The sequence below is a fragment of the Cervus elaphus genome, chromosome 25, assembly GCF_910594005.1.
Source record: "Cervus elaphus chromosome 25, mCerEla1.1, whole genome shotgun sequence".
Taxonomy (NCBI): domain Eukaryota; kingdom Metazoa; phylum Chordata; class Mammalia; order Artiodactyla; family Cervidae; genus Cervus; species Cervus elaphus.
The window spans coordinates 11,348,030-11,370,166 of NC_057839.1; the positions used below are offsets into that span (position 1 = coordinate 11,348,030).

The window sequence follows — 22,137 nt, forward strand, 5'->3', positions numbered from 1 at the left end:
GCTCTTTACCCTGACACTTACCCTTCTCAACCCAGGACGCTTCTCTGAAAAGTGTCCCCCACACCCCTCTGGGTTTTCAGGAGCATCCTCAGCTTGCCTTCATCAAGCCATTCATCACAGATCACTAAGCGCTTTCGGTGAGTGTGCTGCCGCCTCCCCACTAGCAAGCTGAGGGCGGGGCAGCCTGCTTCCCCCAGGTTTGTACACATGTGTGCACACAAACGCCCACGCGAAGCTTACGTTTAGGGCTCCCGGTTCACAAGCCCTCTTCCAAGGCCCTGGAAGAGCCTAAACATCACGTTCACACAGTCAGTTTTGTCTGATCCACAACAGTAAGATAATCTTTAAAGTGGGATAGTCTGACCTGTACAAGCCCGGGGTGGTCACCATGACCAGAGGAAGACAACAACAGGGACCCCTGGGAAATCTGGCTGAGATCTCGTGTTCACCCAAAGTATGCTGGGTAATTTTTACAGGAAAAATAATTAATAAAATTATTCTGTATTTCACGCTGGAGTTGGGGGTGGGGGAGACACTTTAACTGCCATCAGTGAAGCGTGACCTCTCTTTTCATTCGAGTTCCCCCAGACACACTCCCCTTCCTGCTAGGCGGTACTGGAGCATCTGGCTAAGAGGAATATTGGGACTACTTTTTATATTTATGGGATTTGTCCACTTTTTCAAATTTTGTAATTTCTCATCATACTTACTTTCAATCTAATTTTATACTTGTAGCCTTATATTCCTTTTCTGAAAGAGAAAAACTGCAGAAGTTTCAGGCCCCATAAAACCTGGATTTGTCCCAGCCTGTACCTCATATAGTCCTTGGCCCAAAAAATTTGTCGTGGGAATGAGTGCACGTAGGAATGCACTCAGGGAAAGGCACTTAATATCTCTGGGTTCACCTCCTCTGCTAAACAGTCACGTGTGGTGCTAATGAAATGGATCACATGTGAAAACATCTGGTAGAGTACTACAAGGCACTCTCAACAAGTACAGTAGTAGTGCCATGATTTTTTTCCCCCAAAGACATGGAACATAATAACTGAATATTGGGTGGTTATCAGTAAAGATGCCAAACAGAGGTGCAGTGCATGGGACATGGTTCATAGATCATCCTCCCCAAGTTAGGGGACTCTTCAAGTATCTCCTGTTAGAAAGGGCAAGTTTTTCACTCCCTCCTACTTTATCAGAACCTCCTCACTCTTAAATTCTAATTCTCAGCTGGGAATTTTCTACCTCACAAAGACTTCCTTAATTTAACGCATAATTTTGATACAGTCCATACAGTACCTTCCAAATTTAGTCAGGATTCAAACTCTGGGACAATTTCCTCCCAAACCTCCCAATTTCTTGACCATCATGGTGATAGCTCCCTTCCTGCTTGGCCATCTTTCTGACTCTTCATGCACCTGGAGAACAGAAAGCTAGCATGACTGTCCCCAGCCCAAAACAGGGATGGTCACATACCTGCTGCGGAAAGGTACATAACCACACAGATACAAGCAAACAAAACTAAAGCATGCTCCAAGATGAACATAGAATGTTGTTCTTTTTTTCTTTTAAACTTCTTATTTTGTATTGTGGTACAGCAGATGAACAATGTCATGATAGTTTCAGGGGAACAGCAAGAAGGGAATGTATCCATTCTCCCCCAGACTCCCCTCCCACCCAGGCTGCCACATAACACTGAGCAGAGCACCCTGTGCTATCCAGTGGGTCCTTGCTGGTTACCCACTTTAAACACAGCAGTGCGTACAGGTCCATCACAAACTCCCTAACTACTCCTGCCTCCCATCCTTCCCCGGCCAAGCAACCGTAAGTTTGTAGAACATTGTTTATTGAAGGCCACTAAATTAAAATCAAGTATGCATCCAACAAATATTTTTTGAACATGGCATTGAACTGGTACTGGAAAGTCAGTGGGCAGAAAGTTTAAAATCTCTGCTGTCCTAGTGTTTACAAGCTAAAAAGAAGATACATTAAACAAAACAATAAGTAAAATCTCCTCAAAAATGTAAAATATAGAGTATCTAGAGGACTTTGAGGGTATGATTTGAGTTGAAACCTGCACAGTAATAATTATACACAGCAGGAAGGAGCAGGAGTGTACCACATAGGGGGAATAGCACATACAAACGTCCAGGGGTAGGAAGATGCATGATACTCATGAGAAACTAAGAGGAGAGTTTGGCTGGAGCTCACAGTACAGGGAATCTGTACAATCTCACAGATGGACCAAGCGCCATCTTTAACTATCAGCCTATTTGTCAACTGGACCCACTCCCCAGTGACCACAGTCATTGTCTAGAATGCTCCTGTTAAGAGTCAGAGATCAAGCTTATCTCCATCCTCAGTGACTCTCTAGAAATGCAATCAGCAAACATTTCTGGAAACTCTCCAATACACTGGACACTGCACTTGGTATTTTGATGTAAACAAAGTGCAAAAGTCTGTGTTCAAGGGACAGTTTGCTATAATCGAGAACATCCTGGAGTGAGAGTCAGAAGACCCTGGGTTCAAATGCAAGGTCCAGCAGAATTCAGCTGGGGGGCCACATTTGACTCAGTCCAGTGAGAATCCCAGATACTGGCCCAGATAAATACATGCTGATAAAAGAGCATCACCTTGCTTCCCTGAACCTAAATTCTCTTATCTGTAGATGGAGATAATCCCTATCCCACAGAGTTTTTGTAAAATTAAATGAGACATCATTAAAGAACAACTGTACACTGCTGAGCACATAACAAGTTTATTAGAAATGCTTGGCTTTTAAGCTGTTTCATTGGAGCCAAATGTCTACTTTGCCCCAAATGATTTTGTCCTACTTAGTAGTGTGAATCTAGTATTATTTGGTGGCAATTTAAATTTACTAATTCATTCTTTTTAATCAAAGAGCTGTAGTTCTCTTTGAATTTTAGCCTCACCTTTGGAAAGTCCAGCCCTTTAGGCCACAGGCTATACCCAAAGCACTTTGGGGCAACAATACGTCCTGATCATTGCCAACATACCCAGGAGATAAGAAACAGCTTCCAAAACAGTAACTTAACCCATAAAGTGAAACCAAGCCTTAGCAAATTGCCAAAAAGAATACCCACTGATGGAGAAGGAAATGGCAACCTACTCCAGTACTCTTGCCTGGAAAGTCCCATGGACTGAGGATCCTGGTAGGCTACAGTCCATGGGGTCTCAAAGAGTCGGACACGACTGAGCGACTTCACAAAAAAAAAAAAAAGAAAAGAAAAAGAATACCCACTGAACAGCTTTCCAGCATTGTAACCTAAATACCACACTGTAACCCACTCCTACCTGAGGCTACTCCTGGTTACGGAACTGGACCAGTTTGAACAAAGTTCTGCAAATAAGAGAATGAAGAAAGCTCACCAAGGTAGACAGTGGACTTGTCTCATTAGAACAGACAGAGTACAAAACAAGAGATTAACACAAGAAGATAACCAACATCTGAAGGGGAGAAAAAAGTGGGCAAAGTCTGAGGAACAGGCAGCTCTGCAGAGGGTAAAGGCAGCAATGCAAACATGAATGAGAATCACAGCAGACAAGAGAAAAGAGACAGTCATGACCATCAGCGTGTCTTGACGGCTGATCAAATACATAAGATAGTAAGAGAAGAATAAGGAAAACTCGGATTCAAAGCCAGGATGCCTGGGAGAATAGTGGTAGAGTAACACAAATCAGGAGGTTATAAAGGGGATTGGTTAGGGAACTTGAAAAGTTTTTAAAAATATAACAGTCTGGATTTGAAGCCAGGGCTGAAAAACTGGGTGGAAAGAGCCAACACGCCAGCTGGAAACAGAAGATGTAGCAGGGGCAGAAGCCAGGAGGAGGGCCCGCGTGTGGGAGTCCTCAGGAGGAGCTGCGGGTGAAAAACCAAGGAGAAATGAGCTGCCAGAGAAAGCAATGGGCTGGGGGAACGCCCACGTAAGCAGGGGAGAAGAAAGTGCAACAAAGAGCACAGGTTGAAAGAGGATCAACAGCGTTTGAGAGCACTGGGAACACGTGTCTAAAGTGAACACCAGATCAGGCCATCTCCCCAGCAAGACTCCCACGCTGACCTCTCACTTCATCACCCTGGCCACAAAGCTCTCGGTGCGCAGCCTCGCCCACCCCTCCAGCCCACCTCCTCTCCCTCACCACACACCAGCCACAGGGGCCTTTGACGATCCCTCGGACACAGGGGGTTCACCCCTCCTTCAGGGCCTCAGAGCTTCTACCAGAAGGCTCTCGAGGGACTCTGGTTCCTAACCTATCAAACCACACACACACACACACACACACACACACACACTACCCTCTACCGTACCATACCACTGTCTGGTCCTAACGCGCATCACAAGTGGACGTTGTTATGTCTTTCTTTACCTGCTTACCGTCTGCCTCTCCACTCACAGAGGACTCCGACAGAGTGAGGTCCCAGGACCTTTTCTCTTTCCCTCTCGACTACATCCTTAGTGACTGGAAAAGCACCCTGCACTTCATGGGGACTTAAGAACAACCTTAGACTGAGCAAGAGCCAAACAGTGCCCTTCCTGAATCTAGTTTGGAAAAGAAAGGCAAACAAAAAAACAAGGTTAAAGTGAAACTGTATCAAGTTACAGAGAGGAAAAAGAGTCAGGAGTCTGAGATAACAGTATTCAAACCATATAGCACATGCCCTCAGGGGTGTAGGACAAGAACTGTTGAGAATGTAGAATCACTATATATCAAATAAAACATTTTTTACTGCTTCACATCTTACTTCTTCTACTGCAGGTTCTCCCAAAGAAAAATCTGACCCACACCCATCACGCCTAAAATTCTTGCTTAAGCTGGAAGTTTGATTTTAAAAATCAAATAGAACAAAAATGTCAATTACTACAAGTTCTATATTAAAAGACACAAGCCTGCATGTTACCCAGAATTGTGGAGGCTGCCACTGAAAAATGGGAAATGAGACAAGAACACTTGTCTTATGTACCCACCCCCAGCCCACACCAGCAAAGACATTCCTTCAAAGATGCTGTGTGCTGGAATGAATTCTTCCAGAAGTTTCCTACACGTGTACATTTTACCTTCAGGTCTTTTCTCAGAAGCCTGCATCTCAAGATAACAGTAGAAGGGGGCACCATCAAATGCCAGTGTGCTGAGGGCAAAGAGTAGTGTCTCCTTAAGAACCTGGACAGGCAGGAAGCTAAGGGAGGATTTATGTAGCATCTCTAGGCTGAAGATTTTGCTCGAGTCTGAAAAGTGTTTTTTTTTTCCCCTCTACACCTGCCAGAACCATCAGGTAAGGAGCTCAGGACTTCACAGGAACTGACATCATGTGACTGCTGGTGGGGCTGGGTAGTTACCACGGTTCTCCTGCTCTGCAATGAGAACAACACACTGCTTTGGAGTTGGTTTGCCCCTTCCTTAGGGAAAGCAGGAGAGAAGGCCAAAAGGTAAAAGCAGGATCAAGTGGAGAAACAGCAGGCAGAAAAAGGTCAAGCTAAGTTGGTAGAAAGCAAGAACCATCGAAGCAGAGCTGACTTCAGCCAGCCCAGCTTAAGCAACAGTGGAGGAAGCCACCCAACAGGTAGCAATTAGTTGAGATGCTCATGCTGTTGCGGTTAAGTCAAAACAGGTAACCTTAGTATAATTTCCTAAAAACACATTTGCACAAAGTAAACGTGTGATCAATAAGTTCATCTCAGGCAAATGCCCCTCCTGATCCCATTCTCAAAGCCAGAACCAGCTGTACTGACATGTGCTAAGAGACACCCCCGCCGGAGGAGCCCTGACCCCTGACCCCTGAACTAGCAACATTACTACTAAGTGGAGCTCCAGAGCTTGATGGCACAAAGGATCATCAGTTCCCAGGCCCAGCTTTTTGTGAGCAAATGAGCTTTAGAGGGTCAGGGGCTGCCTAGTGACAAGCAGCATCCTTTAGCAGGATAAAAAAAAATGTGAGGGGAAAAAAAAGAGCTACTTTAATTGAAAGCCCAAGAAGTTATACCACTCTTCAATGTCATAAAGCTCAAAGGGAGACTGCAGGGTGGTAAAGGACAGAATAAGGACCTGGCCAACGGGGACATGAGCTGTAGTAACAGTGCCGTGGAGAGGTCATTTTGATTAGCTAGTGAAGATGCAAAAATCCCAGGTTTACTGTGGATCTGCCACCAGCAAACTTTCTGAGCCAAAAAAAAGAAAAAAAGTTGTGGCTTCCAATACATCATTTACAAATCCTGAGTGTCAAACCAGCTGAGTTAACATAGTCAAATAAGGGATTTTCCCTCTCAGAACCTGGATGTCCTCCTCTGCAAAGAACAAGTGGCTAAGGCAGAGATCTCAAAAGTGACTCCACATACCAAGATTCCAAGTTGATGGTCAAGAGGGACTGATCACAGGAGGCCCATCGGGGGAGCCACAAGCAGAGAAGGGGCAGCATCTGGAGGACAGGATTTCCTTCGACAGGAACCAGAAGCCAGAAGGAATCTGTGGGAGTCAGGAAGGAGGCGTCCACCAGGTGAGCACAGAACAAAGCAACCAAGTCACTTACAGCCTCCTTAGGAAACGGCCTCCCTGGGCCCTGTCCTGGGGTCCCACTCCAGAAGGCTGGGGCCTGGGAGAGTGTGCTCAGCCAAGGAATTCAATGACACTTTACCAAGCCCCGGAGATAGAAGAGGTGAATGGAGGAGGTTCACCTCAAATACTCACAGTACTGATTAGATCACCAAATATCAGATTACACCTTCAATTACACACAGTGGGCCTAACAGCAACCAATATACTTGAGACCTAATTCAGCAGGATACTGAATTAGGATAAAAGAATAACGAAATAACGACTATAAAAGGCTACGGGAAGAGGGAAGCCACTTAGATCCAACTGGCAACAAGCTCCTGAAGCTAAAACTCTGTTGTCCAAATGGTTATATAATCTGCAGCAGCAGAAGAAATGATTACTCTCCTCAGTCGATTGCTACCATTAACACATCTAAAGGGTGGAAGAGAGCAAGAGCCCACACACAAAGTTCTATAGACACACCCTCTGCAGATGTTATAAAACTCTCCATGGATTAGATGTTCATATTAGCCAGAATCTGAGAAACAGCAGAAATGAGGCACCATGCCCTCTCCCCAAAACAAAGATTAAAACAAGGGAACTTCTTGGAACTTTTATAAAATTTAACACAAAATTTAATATGCTACCCTTCTTTGCACAGTGAAAATGAATTTATAAACCCCAACTTCATAATTACCACAGTTGTTAGGGCTAAAGAACTAGATATTAAGTATATCTGAAAGTTGCTGAATAAAATGTGAACTCTTACACTACATTTGCACTCCAAAATCACTGCAGATGGTGACTGCAGCCATGAAATTAAAAGACGCTTACTCCTTGGAAGGAAAGTTATGACCAACCTAGACAGCATATTAAAAAGCAGAGACATTACTTTGCCAACAAAGGTCCGTCTAGTCAAGGCTATGGTTTTTCCAGTGGTCATGTGTGGATGAGAGAGTTGGACCGTGAAGAAAGCTGAGCACCGAAGAATTGATGCTTTTGAACTGTGGTGTTAAAGAAGACTCTTGAAAATCCCTTGGACTGCAAGGAGATCCAACCAGTCCATCCTAAAGGAGATCAGTCCTGGGTGTTTATTGGAAGGACTGATGCTGAAGCTCAAACTCCAATACTTTGGCCGCCTCATGCGAAGAGTTGACTCGTTGGAAAAGACCCTGATGCTGGGAGGGATCGGGGGCAGGAGGAGAAGGGGACGACAGAGGATGAGATGGTTGGATGGCATCACCAACTCAATGGACATGAGTTTGAGTAAACCCCGGGAGTTGGTGATGGATAGGGAGGCCTGGCGTGCTGCAATTCATGGGGTCGCAGAGTCGGACACGACTGAGCGACTGAACTGAACTGAATTGAGGTATGTAATATTCTTCATCCAACAATTCCACTTCTGGGAATCTATCCCATAAAAATGAAAGTATGCATAAATAAGGACATATGGACAAGGATGTCTAGTAAATACCGATCCACAGAGAAGGGGCCTAACCCACACAAACATTTACTAAACAGAATGAATTAGAGCTACACCTGATGACTTGCAAAGATTTCCACAAAGTAATGCTGGGTTAGAAAAGATATAGAAGTTTATATAAATGTGATCCAGATTCTTTTTTGGGCCATTTATCACTCAGTTTGTAGGATCTTAGCTCCCCAACCAGGAATTGAACCTGCATCTTCTGCATTGAAAGCGCAGGGTCTTAACCACTGGACCATCAGAGAATTCCCTGATTCAGACTTGTTAAAATGATTTTATTAAAACTTGTGTCTATATTTATGGATGTATAGGGTTGTATGAGCACAGGAAGATGTAGAAATATACACACTAAGTCAGTGATTCTCAAATATTAGCCCACATCAGAATCACCTGAAGGTGATATCTAGGCCCCACACCCAGAGTGTCTAACTCAGTAGGTTTGCAGTAAGGTCTGAGAATTTGTATTTCCAATGAGTTTCCCAAGGAGGCTAATGCTGTTGAGAATGACTGCAATAGGTTTCAACAAGAGTTACCTGTGAGACAGAAGTGGAGGTATGGAAATGGGGAGAGAATAATGGGGATCTGTGCAAGATAACATGAACAGCTTTTTACATGATTTCTTTCATGCACTGTGTGTGTGTGTGTGCATGCACACAAATTTCTGAAAGGACTGTTATCAAAATACATCAAAATACATTTTGGATGAATGAAAATTCATCCAAAGGTGGAATCTGAAGTGATCTCTATTTTCTTCTTGGTAATTTCTTATTCTTTTTTATAATAAGCAAACATGATTTAAATAATCCTTCAAATAAACCCATTTTATTGAGAAAAAAACCTTTGGAAATCAACAATTTCTCAAGGAAAAGCTCTTCTACTTTGTTTACAGCACTGAATTGATATTTTTGGAAAGATGAATGCTAATTACACTTTATATAAAAATAAAAACATAATTAATGTGGAAAAGGAAGTTCTTGGATGAAGTACATAACAACATGTATTTTATGTTGTTGTTCAGTTGCTAAGTTGTGTCTGACTTTTTGAAACCCCATGGACTGTAGCCCACCAGGCTCCTCTGTCCATGGGATTTTCCAGGCAAGAATACTGGCGTCGTTTGCCATTTCCTTCTCCAGGGGATCTTCCTGACCCAGGGATCGAACCTGCAACTGCTGCATTGGCAGATGGATTCTTTACCATTGACCCACCAGGGAAGCCACATGTGTGTTTTATAACCTTCCTTAATCAACAAAAATTTAGAGAAAACTCAATTTTTAAAGTAATCAAATAACCTACAATGGAATATAATCTGTAAAGTAAAACAAAACAAAAACTGGGTCACTATGCTACACACGTGAAACACATTGTAAATCAACAATACTTTTTTAAAAATTCAGCCAAAACATACAATCTTTCTTGTGAATGTACAAACATTTTCTCTTTCAAAATTCAATCTGATATTCAGCAAGCAAAATCTCTTTTTAAGCTGTACTTGCATCAGTTCCTCTTTTTACATACAGACTAGAAAATAAAAATACGACAAAAACCAACTAAAAATAAAAAATAACTTTACTTCAAATATAGAATGTATGTTCTCAAGTGGTGTATCCATTAAAGAGTATTAAGCTAGAAAATAAGTATCTTAGATCAGTTATAATCATTATAATTTACACTTTTCCAGGCTTTCCCATTTCTCATTAGTTTCTTCACTACAGCTCTTTGCTAGCTTAAAACATCTCCTCCTAAAACCATGCTACTATTCTATCTGAAAATTAAGCCTAGACTTCAAACCAGATGGCATGCCTCTGCTAGCTTTTCAATGGGGAACAAACAGCCTGGCCTTTCAGAACTGCTTCCTTTAGTTCCCCTCAAAATACAGATGCAGGAAGCTGCTAGAGGCTGAAAATTGGATTTGTAATGCTTATATCCCTAAGGTTTGCAAATCAATATTATAAACTCTTGGCTATCAGTCCTGCCAACTCCATTTTCTTCTATAATCTTATTATAGTGCAGTGTTTCTCTGTTCCTACAATAACAACTCAACAGACCTCCACAGTTCATTTTAAAAATTAGGGTAAATCTAAGACTGAGTTCAGGAATATTTCTGCATTCCCAGTACTGAGATTGTCCCATTTCTAAAGATAAGCAAACAGAAATGTTTGCCATGGAGAAAAAAGTTTGCCCCCCCAAAATAAAGGAAAACATTTAAAACACGTGATCAGATAAACACATAATCAGAGACTATGCTTCCCTCCCTCTGAAACAGATTCCTGGAAGACAGAAAAAAAAAGATTAAGTTCTTGCTTTGTGCTCACAATAAAACTAGGTGGGTATAAGAAGAAACATACCATGTCAAGATATGAAAATACTACACAGAAACTAAAAACAAAGTAATGGTCCAAAACTGTTCTGGAAAGCAGGAAATAAACTTCATAGTAAAGAAAACTAAAGTAAAATAGAAAAGAAAACATGCTTGCAGAAATAAGACCGAAAAAAAAAAAAAGAAAGAAGAGTTAGAACAGTCCAACCTTAGAATATCAGCTATTCTAGAAGGCGAAAACAATGATGAAAGGCCAAAGGATAAAACCTTAAAAAGGAAGTTGAAAGTTTTTACAGATTCAAACAAAATGTATGGGGGGAGGGGACAGGGGCAGGGAAAGACTTACATCCATAGATTTTTCTCTTCTATAGGTATAAAGAATCTACCATCTTTAAGACGGATTCTCTATGATGACCCAAAAATAAAGATGGAAAAACATTTTAACTATAAAAGTTTTGTAAGAAATAAATCAAAACAGGTTATAATCAAAGGAACCAAAAAGAAACCACTTATAGGACCCACTTGAATGAAGTATCCTTTTGTGAAAGATGGACAGAAGTTGGGGAATAATTGCTATCTATTTTTTTTCTCCATGATTATTGCCCCATTATGTGATTTAATTCTTCTTGAGATAAATCTTACAATTTATGTTTTTAAAGCCTGTCTTAAAAGATTTTTCCAGTATATTAGCATACAATTATGCTTAGTATTTTTTTATAATCAAGATCAAGAAACAACAATTAAAACCAGAGATAGAACAAAGGACTGGTTCAAAACTGGGAAAGGAGTACATCAAAGCTATATATTTCACACTGCTTATTTAACTTATATGCAGAGTACCTCATGTGAAATGCCAGGCTGAATGAAGCACAAGCTGGAATCAAGATTGCCAGGAGAAATATCAATAACCTCAGATATGCAGATAATATCACTATAATGACAGAAAGCAAAGAGGTTCTAAAGAGCCTCTTGATGAAGGTAAAAGAGAAGAGTAAAAAACCTGGCTTAAAACTCAACAGTCAAAAAACTAAGATCATGGCATCCGGTCCCATCACTTCGTGGCAAATAGATGGGGAAACAATGGAAACAGTGACAGCTTTATTTTCTTAGGCTCCAAAATCATTGCAGATGGTGACTGCAGCCATGAAATTAAAAGATGCTTGCTTCTTGGAAGAAAAACTATGACCAACCTAGACAGCATATTAAAAAGCAGAGACATTACTTTGCCAACAAAAGTCCGTCTAGTCAAAAAAAAAAAAAAGTCCGTCTAGTCAAAGCTATGGTTTTTCCAGTAGTCATGTATGGATGTGAGAGTTGGACCATAAAGAAGGATGAGCACCAAAGAATTGATGCTTTTGAACTTGGTGTTGGAGAAGACTCTTGAGAGTCCCTTGGACTGCAAGGAGTTCAAACCAGTCAATTCTAAAGGAAATCAGTCCTGAATATTTATTGGAAGGACTGATGCTGAAACTCCAGTACTTTGGCCACCTGATGGGAAGAACTGACTCACTGGAAAAGACCCTGAAACTGGGAAAAGACTGAAGGCAGGATGAGAAGGGGATGAGAGAGGATGAGATGGTTGGATGGCATCACTGATTCAATGGACATGATTTTGAGCCAACTTCAGGAGATGGTGAAGGACCTGGAAGCATGGCGTGCTGCGGTCCGTGCGGTCTCAAAGAGTCAGACACAACTGAGGGACTGAACGACAACAGATAATCATCTCAATATGTTCAGGACTCTTCATAACTTCTAGTTTTGTTTGGGTTCTCTCTTAATCACACTTAGAGTCAATCTTGTTTTTCCAAAAGAACTAGTCATGACAACTAGATAGAATCACTGGAAATACACTGGAAAGTATCAAAATTCTGAGATTGAGTGTATCAGTCACATGAGAAAACACATCATGTAAATAAATGTCAAAAGAACTTCAATAAAATTAAACACGAATTTATAGATAAAACTCTGGAAAAAAATACACCAAAATGTCAACATCATTATGCACAACAGGATTAAAAATGGTGTTGATTATTGCATGTATTTTTAAATAAATATATATAATATAATAAATATGAATAAAATATTATGTGCTTATAACCAGATCTCAGTAAACTAGGAGAAAACAGAAGTGAATATTTATGAAACATCTGAAGACAGAAGGTCACAGAGGAAGCCTGCCCCGAGATACAAAAACAAATAATAGCCTAGCTTGTGTCTGCTTTGCCTATGTGTTACTCATCTGATGAAATTTGATTTAAAACTTGTTTTCATTACAGTACCTCCCCACTGACTGCTTCCTGCATGCGGTCAAATGGGCAGATTGGCTTAGGTCATCCATAAAGATGCTGACATAAAACAGCAAGTGAAAAAGCACGTTTCAGTTATGCTAAACATAGTGCATTTCATCTGGATACCAGTTATAATACGCATTTTATATTCCACTAGGAGAAAAAGCTGCCAAGTTTTGTGAGATTTTATGCTTATTAAAAGAGCTTGTCGAAATTTATAGACTTTACCACATTATCATGTTGCTCTTTCCATGTCTTTCAATATACACAGTAACTTTGACTTTTTAATGCCAAATCACAGTGAAATCATTCTGAAAGCAATTAACTCATACAGAACCAGAAAGGCACATATGCAATTTAAAATGACAACAGCATGGACCATTGTGACCAAGGTCACACATGCGTAGGTACTGACAGCTCCTTCATGACACCTGCCAGGATCAACACTGAAGTGGGATTATCTCAACTTCAGAGATGTAAAATGAGAAAATCACATGTTTACACTGATAAATAATAATAATGTTTTAAACCATCTGTCCCCAACCATTTTGGCACTAGGGAATGGTTTCACGAAAGACAAATTTTCCATGGACTGGGGGGTGCAGAATGGTTTCAGGATGATTCAACTGCCTCAACTCCACCTCAGATCATCAGACATTAGCTTCTCGTCAGGAGCACACAACCTACATCTCTCATACATGCAGTTTACAGTAGCGTTCGCACCCCTATAAGAATCTAATATCACCAATGATCTGACATGAGGTGGGGCTGGGGTGATAATGCAAGCAATGGGGAGCAGCTGTAAACACAGATTAAGTTTGCTTGCTCACTCGCCACTCACCTCCTGCTGAGGGCCCAGTTTCTAAAAGGCCACAGACCAGTACCAGTCTGTGGCCCAGGGGCTGGGGATCCCTGTTTTAAACTATCTATAGAGGATGAGATTATGAGTGACTTATTTTCTTAACACTTTCTGTATTTTTTTTTGGTTTTTCCTAATTAGTTTATATTATTTGATAATTTTAAAAAAAATACTTTTTTGCTCCCTTTGGTCTGCTTGTCTTCTCTCCTTAAGCAATGTGTATTGACTCTTGCCAAAGCTGGTCTTAATCTGGTAGTCTCAGTTCAAAATAGTTATACCAAAGTGTTGATCAATTACAAGGTTTTGAAAGCTGGAGGCATAATCCTCCCAGACTTCAGACAATAATACAAAGCTACAGTAAATAAAGCAGTAGGTACTGCACATACCAAAAAAGACAGATGGATCAACGGGACAGAACAGAGAAACAAACTTACACACCTACAGTCAACCTGCGACAGAGGGGGCAAGAACATACAATAAAGAAAAGACAGTCTCCTCGGCTAGTGGTGTTGGGAATGCAGCTATCCAGGATAGCTGCATATAAATCAACGAAGTTAGAACAATCCCTCATACTATACACAAAAATAAACTCAAAATGGCTTAAAGACTTAAATACAAGATGTGACACCGTAAAACTCCTAGAAGAGAACATAGGCTAAACACTCTCTGACATCAGTCACAGCAATGTTCTCTTATCTCAGTCACCCAAGGCAATAGAAATAAAAGCAAAAATAAACAAATGAGACCTAATCAAACTTATAAATTTTTTCACAGAAAAAGAAACCATAAACAAAACAAAAAGACAACCTACTGAGTGGGAGAAAACATTTGCAAATGATGCAACTGACAAGGGCTTAATTTTCAAAATATATAAACAGCTCATACAACTCAATAACAAAAAAACAAAGCCCAATGAAAAATGAGCAGAAGACCAAAATAGACATTTCTTTGAAGACAACATACAGATGGTCAATAGGCACATGAAAAGATGCTCAACATCATTAATTATTAGAGAAAAAGAAATCAAAATACAGTGAGGTACCACCATACACCGGTCAGAATGGCCATCATCAAAAAGTCTACAAACAACAAATGCTGGGGTGGGGGTTGGGCGGGTGGCGGGTGTGGAGAAAAGGGAACCCCCCTACACTGATGGTGAGAATGTAAACTGATGCAGCCCCTAGGAAAAACACTATGGAGGCTCCTTAAAAAATAAAAATACAATTGCCATGTTATCCAGTAATCCCACTCCTGGGCATTTATCTGGAGGAAACTCTAATTCAAGTAGATACAATGCACCCCTATGTTCATAGTAGTACTATTTACAAATAGCTAAGACATGGAAGTGCCCTAAATGTCCACTGACAGATAAATGGATAAAGAAGATGTGGTGTGTGTATATATGGAACAGAATATTACTCAGCCATAAAAAAGAATGAAATAATGCCATTTGCAGCAACATGAATGGACCTACAAATTATTGTACTACATAAAGTCAGAAAGAAAACAAAAAATGCCATATGATATCACTTACATATAGAATCTAAAATACAACACAAATGAACTTATTTATGAAACAGAAATAGCCTCACAGACATAGAAAACAAACTTACATCTACCAAAGGGAAAAGGGTGTGGAAGAGGGACAAATTAGGAGTTTGGGATTAGCAGATTATTGTTGTTACTTAGTCACTAAATCGAGTCCAACTCTTTCACGACCCCATGGACTGCAGCCCACCAGGTTCCTTTGCCATGGGATTTCCCAGGCAAGCATACTGAAGTGGGTTGCCATTTCCTCCTCCAGGGGATCTTCCCAACCCAGGAACTGAACCCATGACTCCTGCATTAGCAGGTGAATTCTTTACCACGGAGCCACCTGGGATACAAACTACTATACATAAAATAGATAAATAACAAGGTCCCACTGTACAGCACAGGGAACTATATTCAGTATAATAAACCATAATGGAAAAGAATATAAAAAAGAAAAAACTATATATATAGTTATATATATGTGTGTGTGTATGTGTGTATAACTGAATCACTACTATAGAGCAGAAACTAATCCAACACTGTAAATCAAACATACTTCAATTTTTTAAAAAACTACAAGGTTTTATATCATAATTAGATTTTAGATCTGTTTGGTTTGAGGTATGGGAGCAGAGTAGAAAGAATAAAGCTAAGGAGGATTAAGTTGCCAAAAAATTTAAAAAATTAAAAACTTGGGACCAAATGGGGACTAAAGTGGTCTAAATTTAGCCTTGAACCAATCTCTTCTTTTAATCTTAATTATGCTAGGCCAAGTCTAACTAACTATAATTCATTTTATGACCTACAAATCACAACCTAGAGAGAACACTCTAGACCACTGGGTAACCCAGAAGGCAGCTTTTTCATGATTCAGTTATTTTATCATTTTGTTTTTCTCCAGAGAATAGAGTGGAATATGTAAGGGGGAGGGGAGGATGCAGCTGGGGGAGGGTGGGGGGGCAGGAAGGGGGGAGGAAGGGAGAGAGGGAGGGCCACCTGGAGAGTGATGTGTGCTAAGGGGAAACGAATGACTATATTTTAATTGACTTAAGATTCTATTCAAATTTGTTCCAGTTCCTTGATATTTTGTCTATTGGAGATATATCTAAATTGAGATCATACCCTTATTCTAAATTTAATATTCTTGGTGTATTTCATGAGTGGATGATTCAAAGGCTACCTGAAACTCCAGTTCCAATGCATACACCCATGCCCACCCACCACCAACATAGGTTTCCAAGAAAAGAGGTTATGCCTAAAATAAGGAAGGTAGAGAAAATCATCTGCCATTTTCTATGTGGGGAGACAATTGGTTCACTTCTGTTACACCTAGTAACTGCCTTCAGGAACAGAATCCTCCGTCAGCCCAGAAGGCACATCTGATCAGGAATCTTATCAGGCTGCTCTGCCCACACACCACACCCCCCCCCGCCCCCGCCACCGATTTTATGTATGTCCCAACACTACTTTTGCCTTTGAGTTCCTATTTCATGATTTTACCTATCATCTTACCAACTGTCATTGAACCCCCCTCCTCCAAAGATACACACAGAAAACATTCTTGGTTATTATCAGCATATCATATAATAATGTGTTCAGAAATCATCCACAGAGATAAACTGAGCATTTTTGAGTCCAGAGGTTAATTAAGCGTTGGTGATACAGTGGTGAGCAGAGCTGCCTTCCAGAAGTTATGTAGTTAAAAGTTCCTCGGGAAAATACCATTAAAACCTAGACTTTGGAACCAGGAGTCAACCAGTTTTAAAAGTCTCCATGCAAAAACGTGACAGTAAAGCTGTGTGTGCTTTTTTAAAAGTCCCAACTCAATAGCAAGCAAAACACTTCTTCCCACTTTGGTCGCGTGGGTTTCAAGTCCAAGAATGAGCCACTTAGGCCTGCAGCCCAGGGCTTAGGCACTTACATACAGAGGTACTTCGCTGCAGTTCAGCTCCATGGTTTCCGCATCTGCAATGAAAATAACGAACAGCAGAGTTATTGGAGGAGTCCCCGTGTGACCAACCCGTAGGGCTGTATCCTGCCTTTCAGTTAACATCATGGAGGGAAGATACCCGCTAGATAGGAAAACTGCAGAGACAAAACTAAGAACAAAGGAATAAGATGCTCTCCGCATAGAATAACTCCCCCCCTTTCTTCTTTCACATGAATATCTACAATAAGGAAAACCTACCACCGCCAACATTATCCCACTGACTGCTCCCAAACATAAAATATCCATATATATCAGAAAACCAAGAAAGGCCAACACAAGCATGTTGCAGGTTTTGCCTTAGATAATCACTTAGGCTACTCTGAGGTCAGAATCCACTCTTGGCTGGACGACGCAGGAGCCTATGGCGACAAGACAGATCTAGAACCTGTTACCCAGGACGTGAAAGCTTTCTCTGGAGGGAGGCAGCCCGCTGTCAGGCTAAACAGCCTCTCCACTAGCTGTACACACCCCTTCTGCACCCAGAAGCCAGCCAGCAGCTTAGACAAAAGGAGCATCATTTAAAAGAGGTTCACTGAACACCTTCAGTGGGCTCCGCATTGCACAAAGATGACCAGGAAGTGATCCACGCCTCAAAGAGCTCACAGCTGAACAACAGACACCTCAAGATGGGAAGAAAGTGAAGAGTGGGCTGCATGTGAACTCTGAGCAGGGTCCACAAGGAGACTCACAGCCCCCATCACCTTCCCTCTCTCCCCCAAGCCATCTGTGTCCTCTGGGACACAGTTCTGCTCACCAGGCCACCACCAGCGGCAGTACTTTGGGGCTGTCTCTTAAGAGGGCAGACATGTAGCACCTGAATTGTGACTTGAGTACAGTAATCCCTAGAGGACAGACTTGACCCAGAGGACAAATACAAATAATTCTATTTTATTTTTTTATAAAATCATTTAGCTCACGTTTTACTAATAGTTCACAAACATGCTGGCGCTGGCCACCCTTCTGGGCACGAGACACCTTCCATGACTCATCCTGAGAAGACCGAGGGCATCACAAGGCCGAGGGGGTGACAGCCGGGGCCCCCGCCTTGGTCCTCGTTTTCAACACTTTGTGCCCTGTGGCAGTTCACGTGGACACACCTAAATGGGCTTACAGGCTATCAGTAACGATTTCTAAGGAAACTAACCTCATAAACTGGATGAATGGTTTAAGGAGGTGAGAAAGTTCAAATTAAAAATAACACTAACCACAAAAATGACAAAACTGAGGTTCTGAATCCCAAAAGGACCTGTTCATCAGCTACACGATGGAATAAAAATAATGACCACCCTGAGAGCACTGAGGAGTACACGCCCCCAAGATTCAAAATGATCAAGAAGGCATTTAAAATATGAATGTAGGACCTCCCTGGTGGGACGGTGGATGGGAGTCCGCCTGACAATGCAGGGAAGGCCAGGAAGATTCCGCATGCTGAGCAGCAACTAAGACCCTAAGACCCTGCACCACAACTGCTGAGCCTGGGCTGTGGGCCCAGAGCCACGACCACTGAAGCCCGTGTGACTAGGGCCTGGGCTCCACAAGAGAAACCAACACAATGAGAAAGAAGCTCGCACAACGCAACTGGAGGAAGCCCATGCGCAGCAACACAGACAGACCCAGTGCAGCCAAAAATAAATAATTAAAACTTAAAACATGTAGGGCTTCCCTGGGAGGCTCAGCTGCTAAAGAATCTGCCTGCAATGTGGGAGACCTGGGTTCGGTCCCTGGGTTGGGAAGATCCCCTGAAGAAGGGACCACTGCAGTATTCTGATCTAGAGAATTCCATGGACTATAGTCCATGGGATCGCAGAGTCGGACACGACTGAGCGACTTTCACTTTCAAATGTATGTATATCCACAGCACATGTACCATGATTCTCACACTACATGTATGCTGTGTCTCAAAATACTAATCATTTTTCACCTGTTAACAGTCATGCCATACACAATTCCAATCTTTTATAAAACTTCACTGAACTTGATAATATCAGAAGATTCTTTGAAGATTTCTATTTAATAGTAAAAGAAATGAATGCATTCTACTGTGTAAACACAGCGCTAAGAAAAAAATGGCTGAAACATAGAATAAAAAACACAAAGTATACAAACTAAAGCACGTTCCTTTAGGAGCAAAACTTTAAAAACTGAATATTTTAAGAAGCTTATTAGGACAAATTAAGCTGTGTGGAAGACCCGCCATAGAGTTAGAGGAAAGTAAAGATGGTATTAGATTTTGTCTGATAAAATACATTTAAAAATGTATGACAAAAACCACTACAATATTGTAAAGTAATTATCCTCCAACTAATAAAAATAAATGGAAAAAAAAATCACTTTGGGTGAGAATATGAAGATTTTCTGAACAGTGAATTACTGTTTCAATAAATAATGGCCAAAATACAACCCTGATAGGGCAACTTCTCAGACAGGAAGTTTAAAAAGCACAAATGCAAAATCCATTCACTGTGTCATTCATGGGTGAGATATTGTAACAAAGAACTTGAAGCCAAAAGCACACAGTTTCACAGGATGTCAGTGTGGTTAATTTTATAGAAATAAGACCTTTAAACATGGTCAAATCTTTACAATCGCTGCAACAAGACGGGAAATGACCATAAAAATCTTTACCACATTAAAGGGTGTTGGTTATCGAAGCAAAGTACTTTAAAAAGTTGCCAAACAGTACTACCTAATCTTCTAACAAAAATAGAAGTGTTCCAAATTTTTGCTGGGCTTTCCAAGATTAAAACTGGCTGTTTATAGCAAATTTTTCTTAAAATATTTTTCAAATAAATACCCTATCCCTTCTAGAGAGGGGTGATATTTAATAAGTGAAAAAGAAAAGGCACCTCAAAAGAAACAGGTTGTAGACAGTACACACCACTGTAAAACATTCTGAAAAAGTATTTGTATGTTTTCATTTTGTGATCTTAATGCAAAAATTATTTAAAGTTTGCCACCTACAAAAGCCCTCATACACACATTCTTTAAATTTTGGGGAAAGGCTTTCTAATATACTTTTTTAACCTTGCCAAATGTTTCATGGGTTTTTTTCTTTTTAATGCAACAACTTCTGATTAATTTGCAGGAAGAATGATTAACATCAGGAAAAATGTGAATTTACTAGCTACATTTAAACAAACTCTTGTATAATTGTTGGATGGGATTAAAATATAAATCCCCTTATTTATAAGTACACCCAGCACTCACTTCAATTAGAATCTTTTTTACCATAGAATCTTTTTTACCATTAGAATCTTTTCCAGCTATGACACTTCAAAACCAATTTCAAAATAAACAGTACTTGGAACCAGACATTCAAGCCAAAGTACTACACAGCATTAAAATTACTAAGCATAGCTTTTCAGAACAGTGACACATTTTCACTATATTACTCTGCCATGTATTACATGTCAATGTTTTTAGTGAGAACAAAAGGGGCTATTAAAAAAATTTACTACAATGTTTAACCCTTATAGCTTTTCAGGTATGAGGTATGTTTCAGAATATCCACTGTTACAGTAGTTATTGTCATTAAGTCACTAAGTCATGTCTGACTCTTTGCAACCCATGGACTGCAGCACACCAGGCTCCCCTGTCCTTCACTATCTCCCGGAGTTCGTTCAAATTCATGTCCATGCTACAGTAGCATGTTTTATTAATAAATACATTAAGTAAGGAATACATGCTAACATTTCATACTTAAGGGTACGGGACAACATTTTGAAGCTCTGCTCTATAAAGTAAGTAGGCCCTCCCCACAATGGTGAGGCTGCTTTTCCCAAGTTTTCCTCCGGGTTCAGCAGATTAAGGAGTGTAGGGCGCGTACCAGAGCCTCTGGAGTTGTGTGTTTATCCAGTGAAAAGGCCCACGTGAGCTGGAGCGCAGTACAGAATCCAGCCTGGCGCAGTTGTGATCTGTGTTCTGTGAAGGATCCAGGGCCTCCACCCCTTTCAGTCAGTGTAAGGCCCACTTCATCAAACGCCTGCCTCAACTTTGGACTGTAATTATCTCAGACGAAAGGCAAAACCTCAAGGGCTAAACAACATATTTATACTTCACCTGATATTTACCAACTCATATTTTATTATTTCTGTTTACCTTTTGCCTGTTTTCAGTGAAGAACCATTTTGAGCAGCAGTTTTCTTGTTTTTCAGAGAAACTATGTTTCACTGCTTGAAAAAATAAACTAAAACCAAACCCCCCCCCCAGTTCTCAGCCTCAGTTCCAACACTTATAAAACCTCTATGAGGATCACCTGCTTAAGCTGTAAAGAACAAAGTTCAAAGCAAATATATCCTCAAATAAAACTTCAAATCAAATCAGCTGTTAAAAACTATATCCTCACTTTTCTGAAACTAATTCCTGTGTTATAGCTAAAAGCAGTAGTTTTGTGTTCACTTGCAGAGCTGCATGGTGAAATGTGGCCACACCTCCTTTTACATCAAGTTTAATGATAAAAAATTTGTATTTGCTAAACAAGTCACACTGGCCTAAGTTCCTCACATGCTGTGGCTTTTCACCATGTGAGTGAAGCGTCGTGTACTGCACTTCATTTTCTCATGCTTGAGTTCTCCACCTGCAATTTCAAAAATTGAGACTCAAGGACTTTTATATCGTACTGCATTTTTTTTTTTTAATATTTCTTGGGAAACTGAAGAGCCAATACATTTCTAGTCTTGCTGGCAGACACCATGGAATAATTTGGGGTCTCAGTAGAGAGCTGCAACTTTTAATTTTACTCCCCAAAGAGGAAACAATCTTGTGAAAAAGGTTATCAAGATACAAAACATTCAATATTTTAGATATTTTTTGAAAAATACATACTATTCCAGTACCTTTGCCTGCTAGTTAACTCTAAAGAAAAATATTAGACAATTTTCAACAGGTGAAAAGAATATTTTAATTTTTAAAAATAACATTTAACAAATACAGAAAAAAATCAATTTTTTGAAGTCCTGAGTTTCTCAAATTTTTGCATCTAAATGAAATATTCTAAGACTGATTCAATATAAAACCATGATTAATTCTGTCTTCAACATGCTAAAAATCAGTGGGTATGCCTCTCATACAACCTATTAACAGACAATGGTCAAATATTTATCAATACTATAAACAACTGCATTT

General features: G+C 40.5%; 1 protein-coding gene across 4 annotated transcripts in view; it reads right to left on the reverse strand.

The window, feature by feature from the left end:
- ARHGEF28 (Rho guanine nucleotide exchange factor 28) overlaps nt 1-22,137 on the reverse strand; it is a 326,609-nt gene that overhangs the window by 251,803 nt on the left and 52,669 nt on the right. For all 4 annotated transcript variants that reach the window (XM_043887235.1, XM_043887234.1, XM_043887230.1 and 1 more), the window contains exon 2: nt 16,945-16,988. In XM_043887235.1, the coding sequence (XP_043743170.1) occupies nt 16,945-16,977 (33 nt within the window). In that variant the 5' untranslated portion in view covers nt 16,978-16,988. The remainder of the gene's footprint in view (nt 1-16,944; nt 16,989-22,137) is intronic.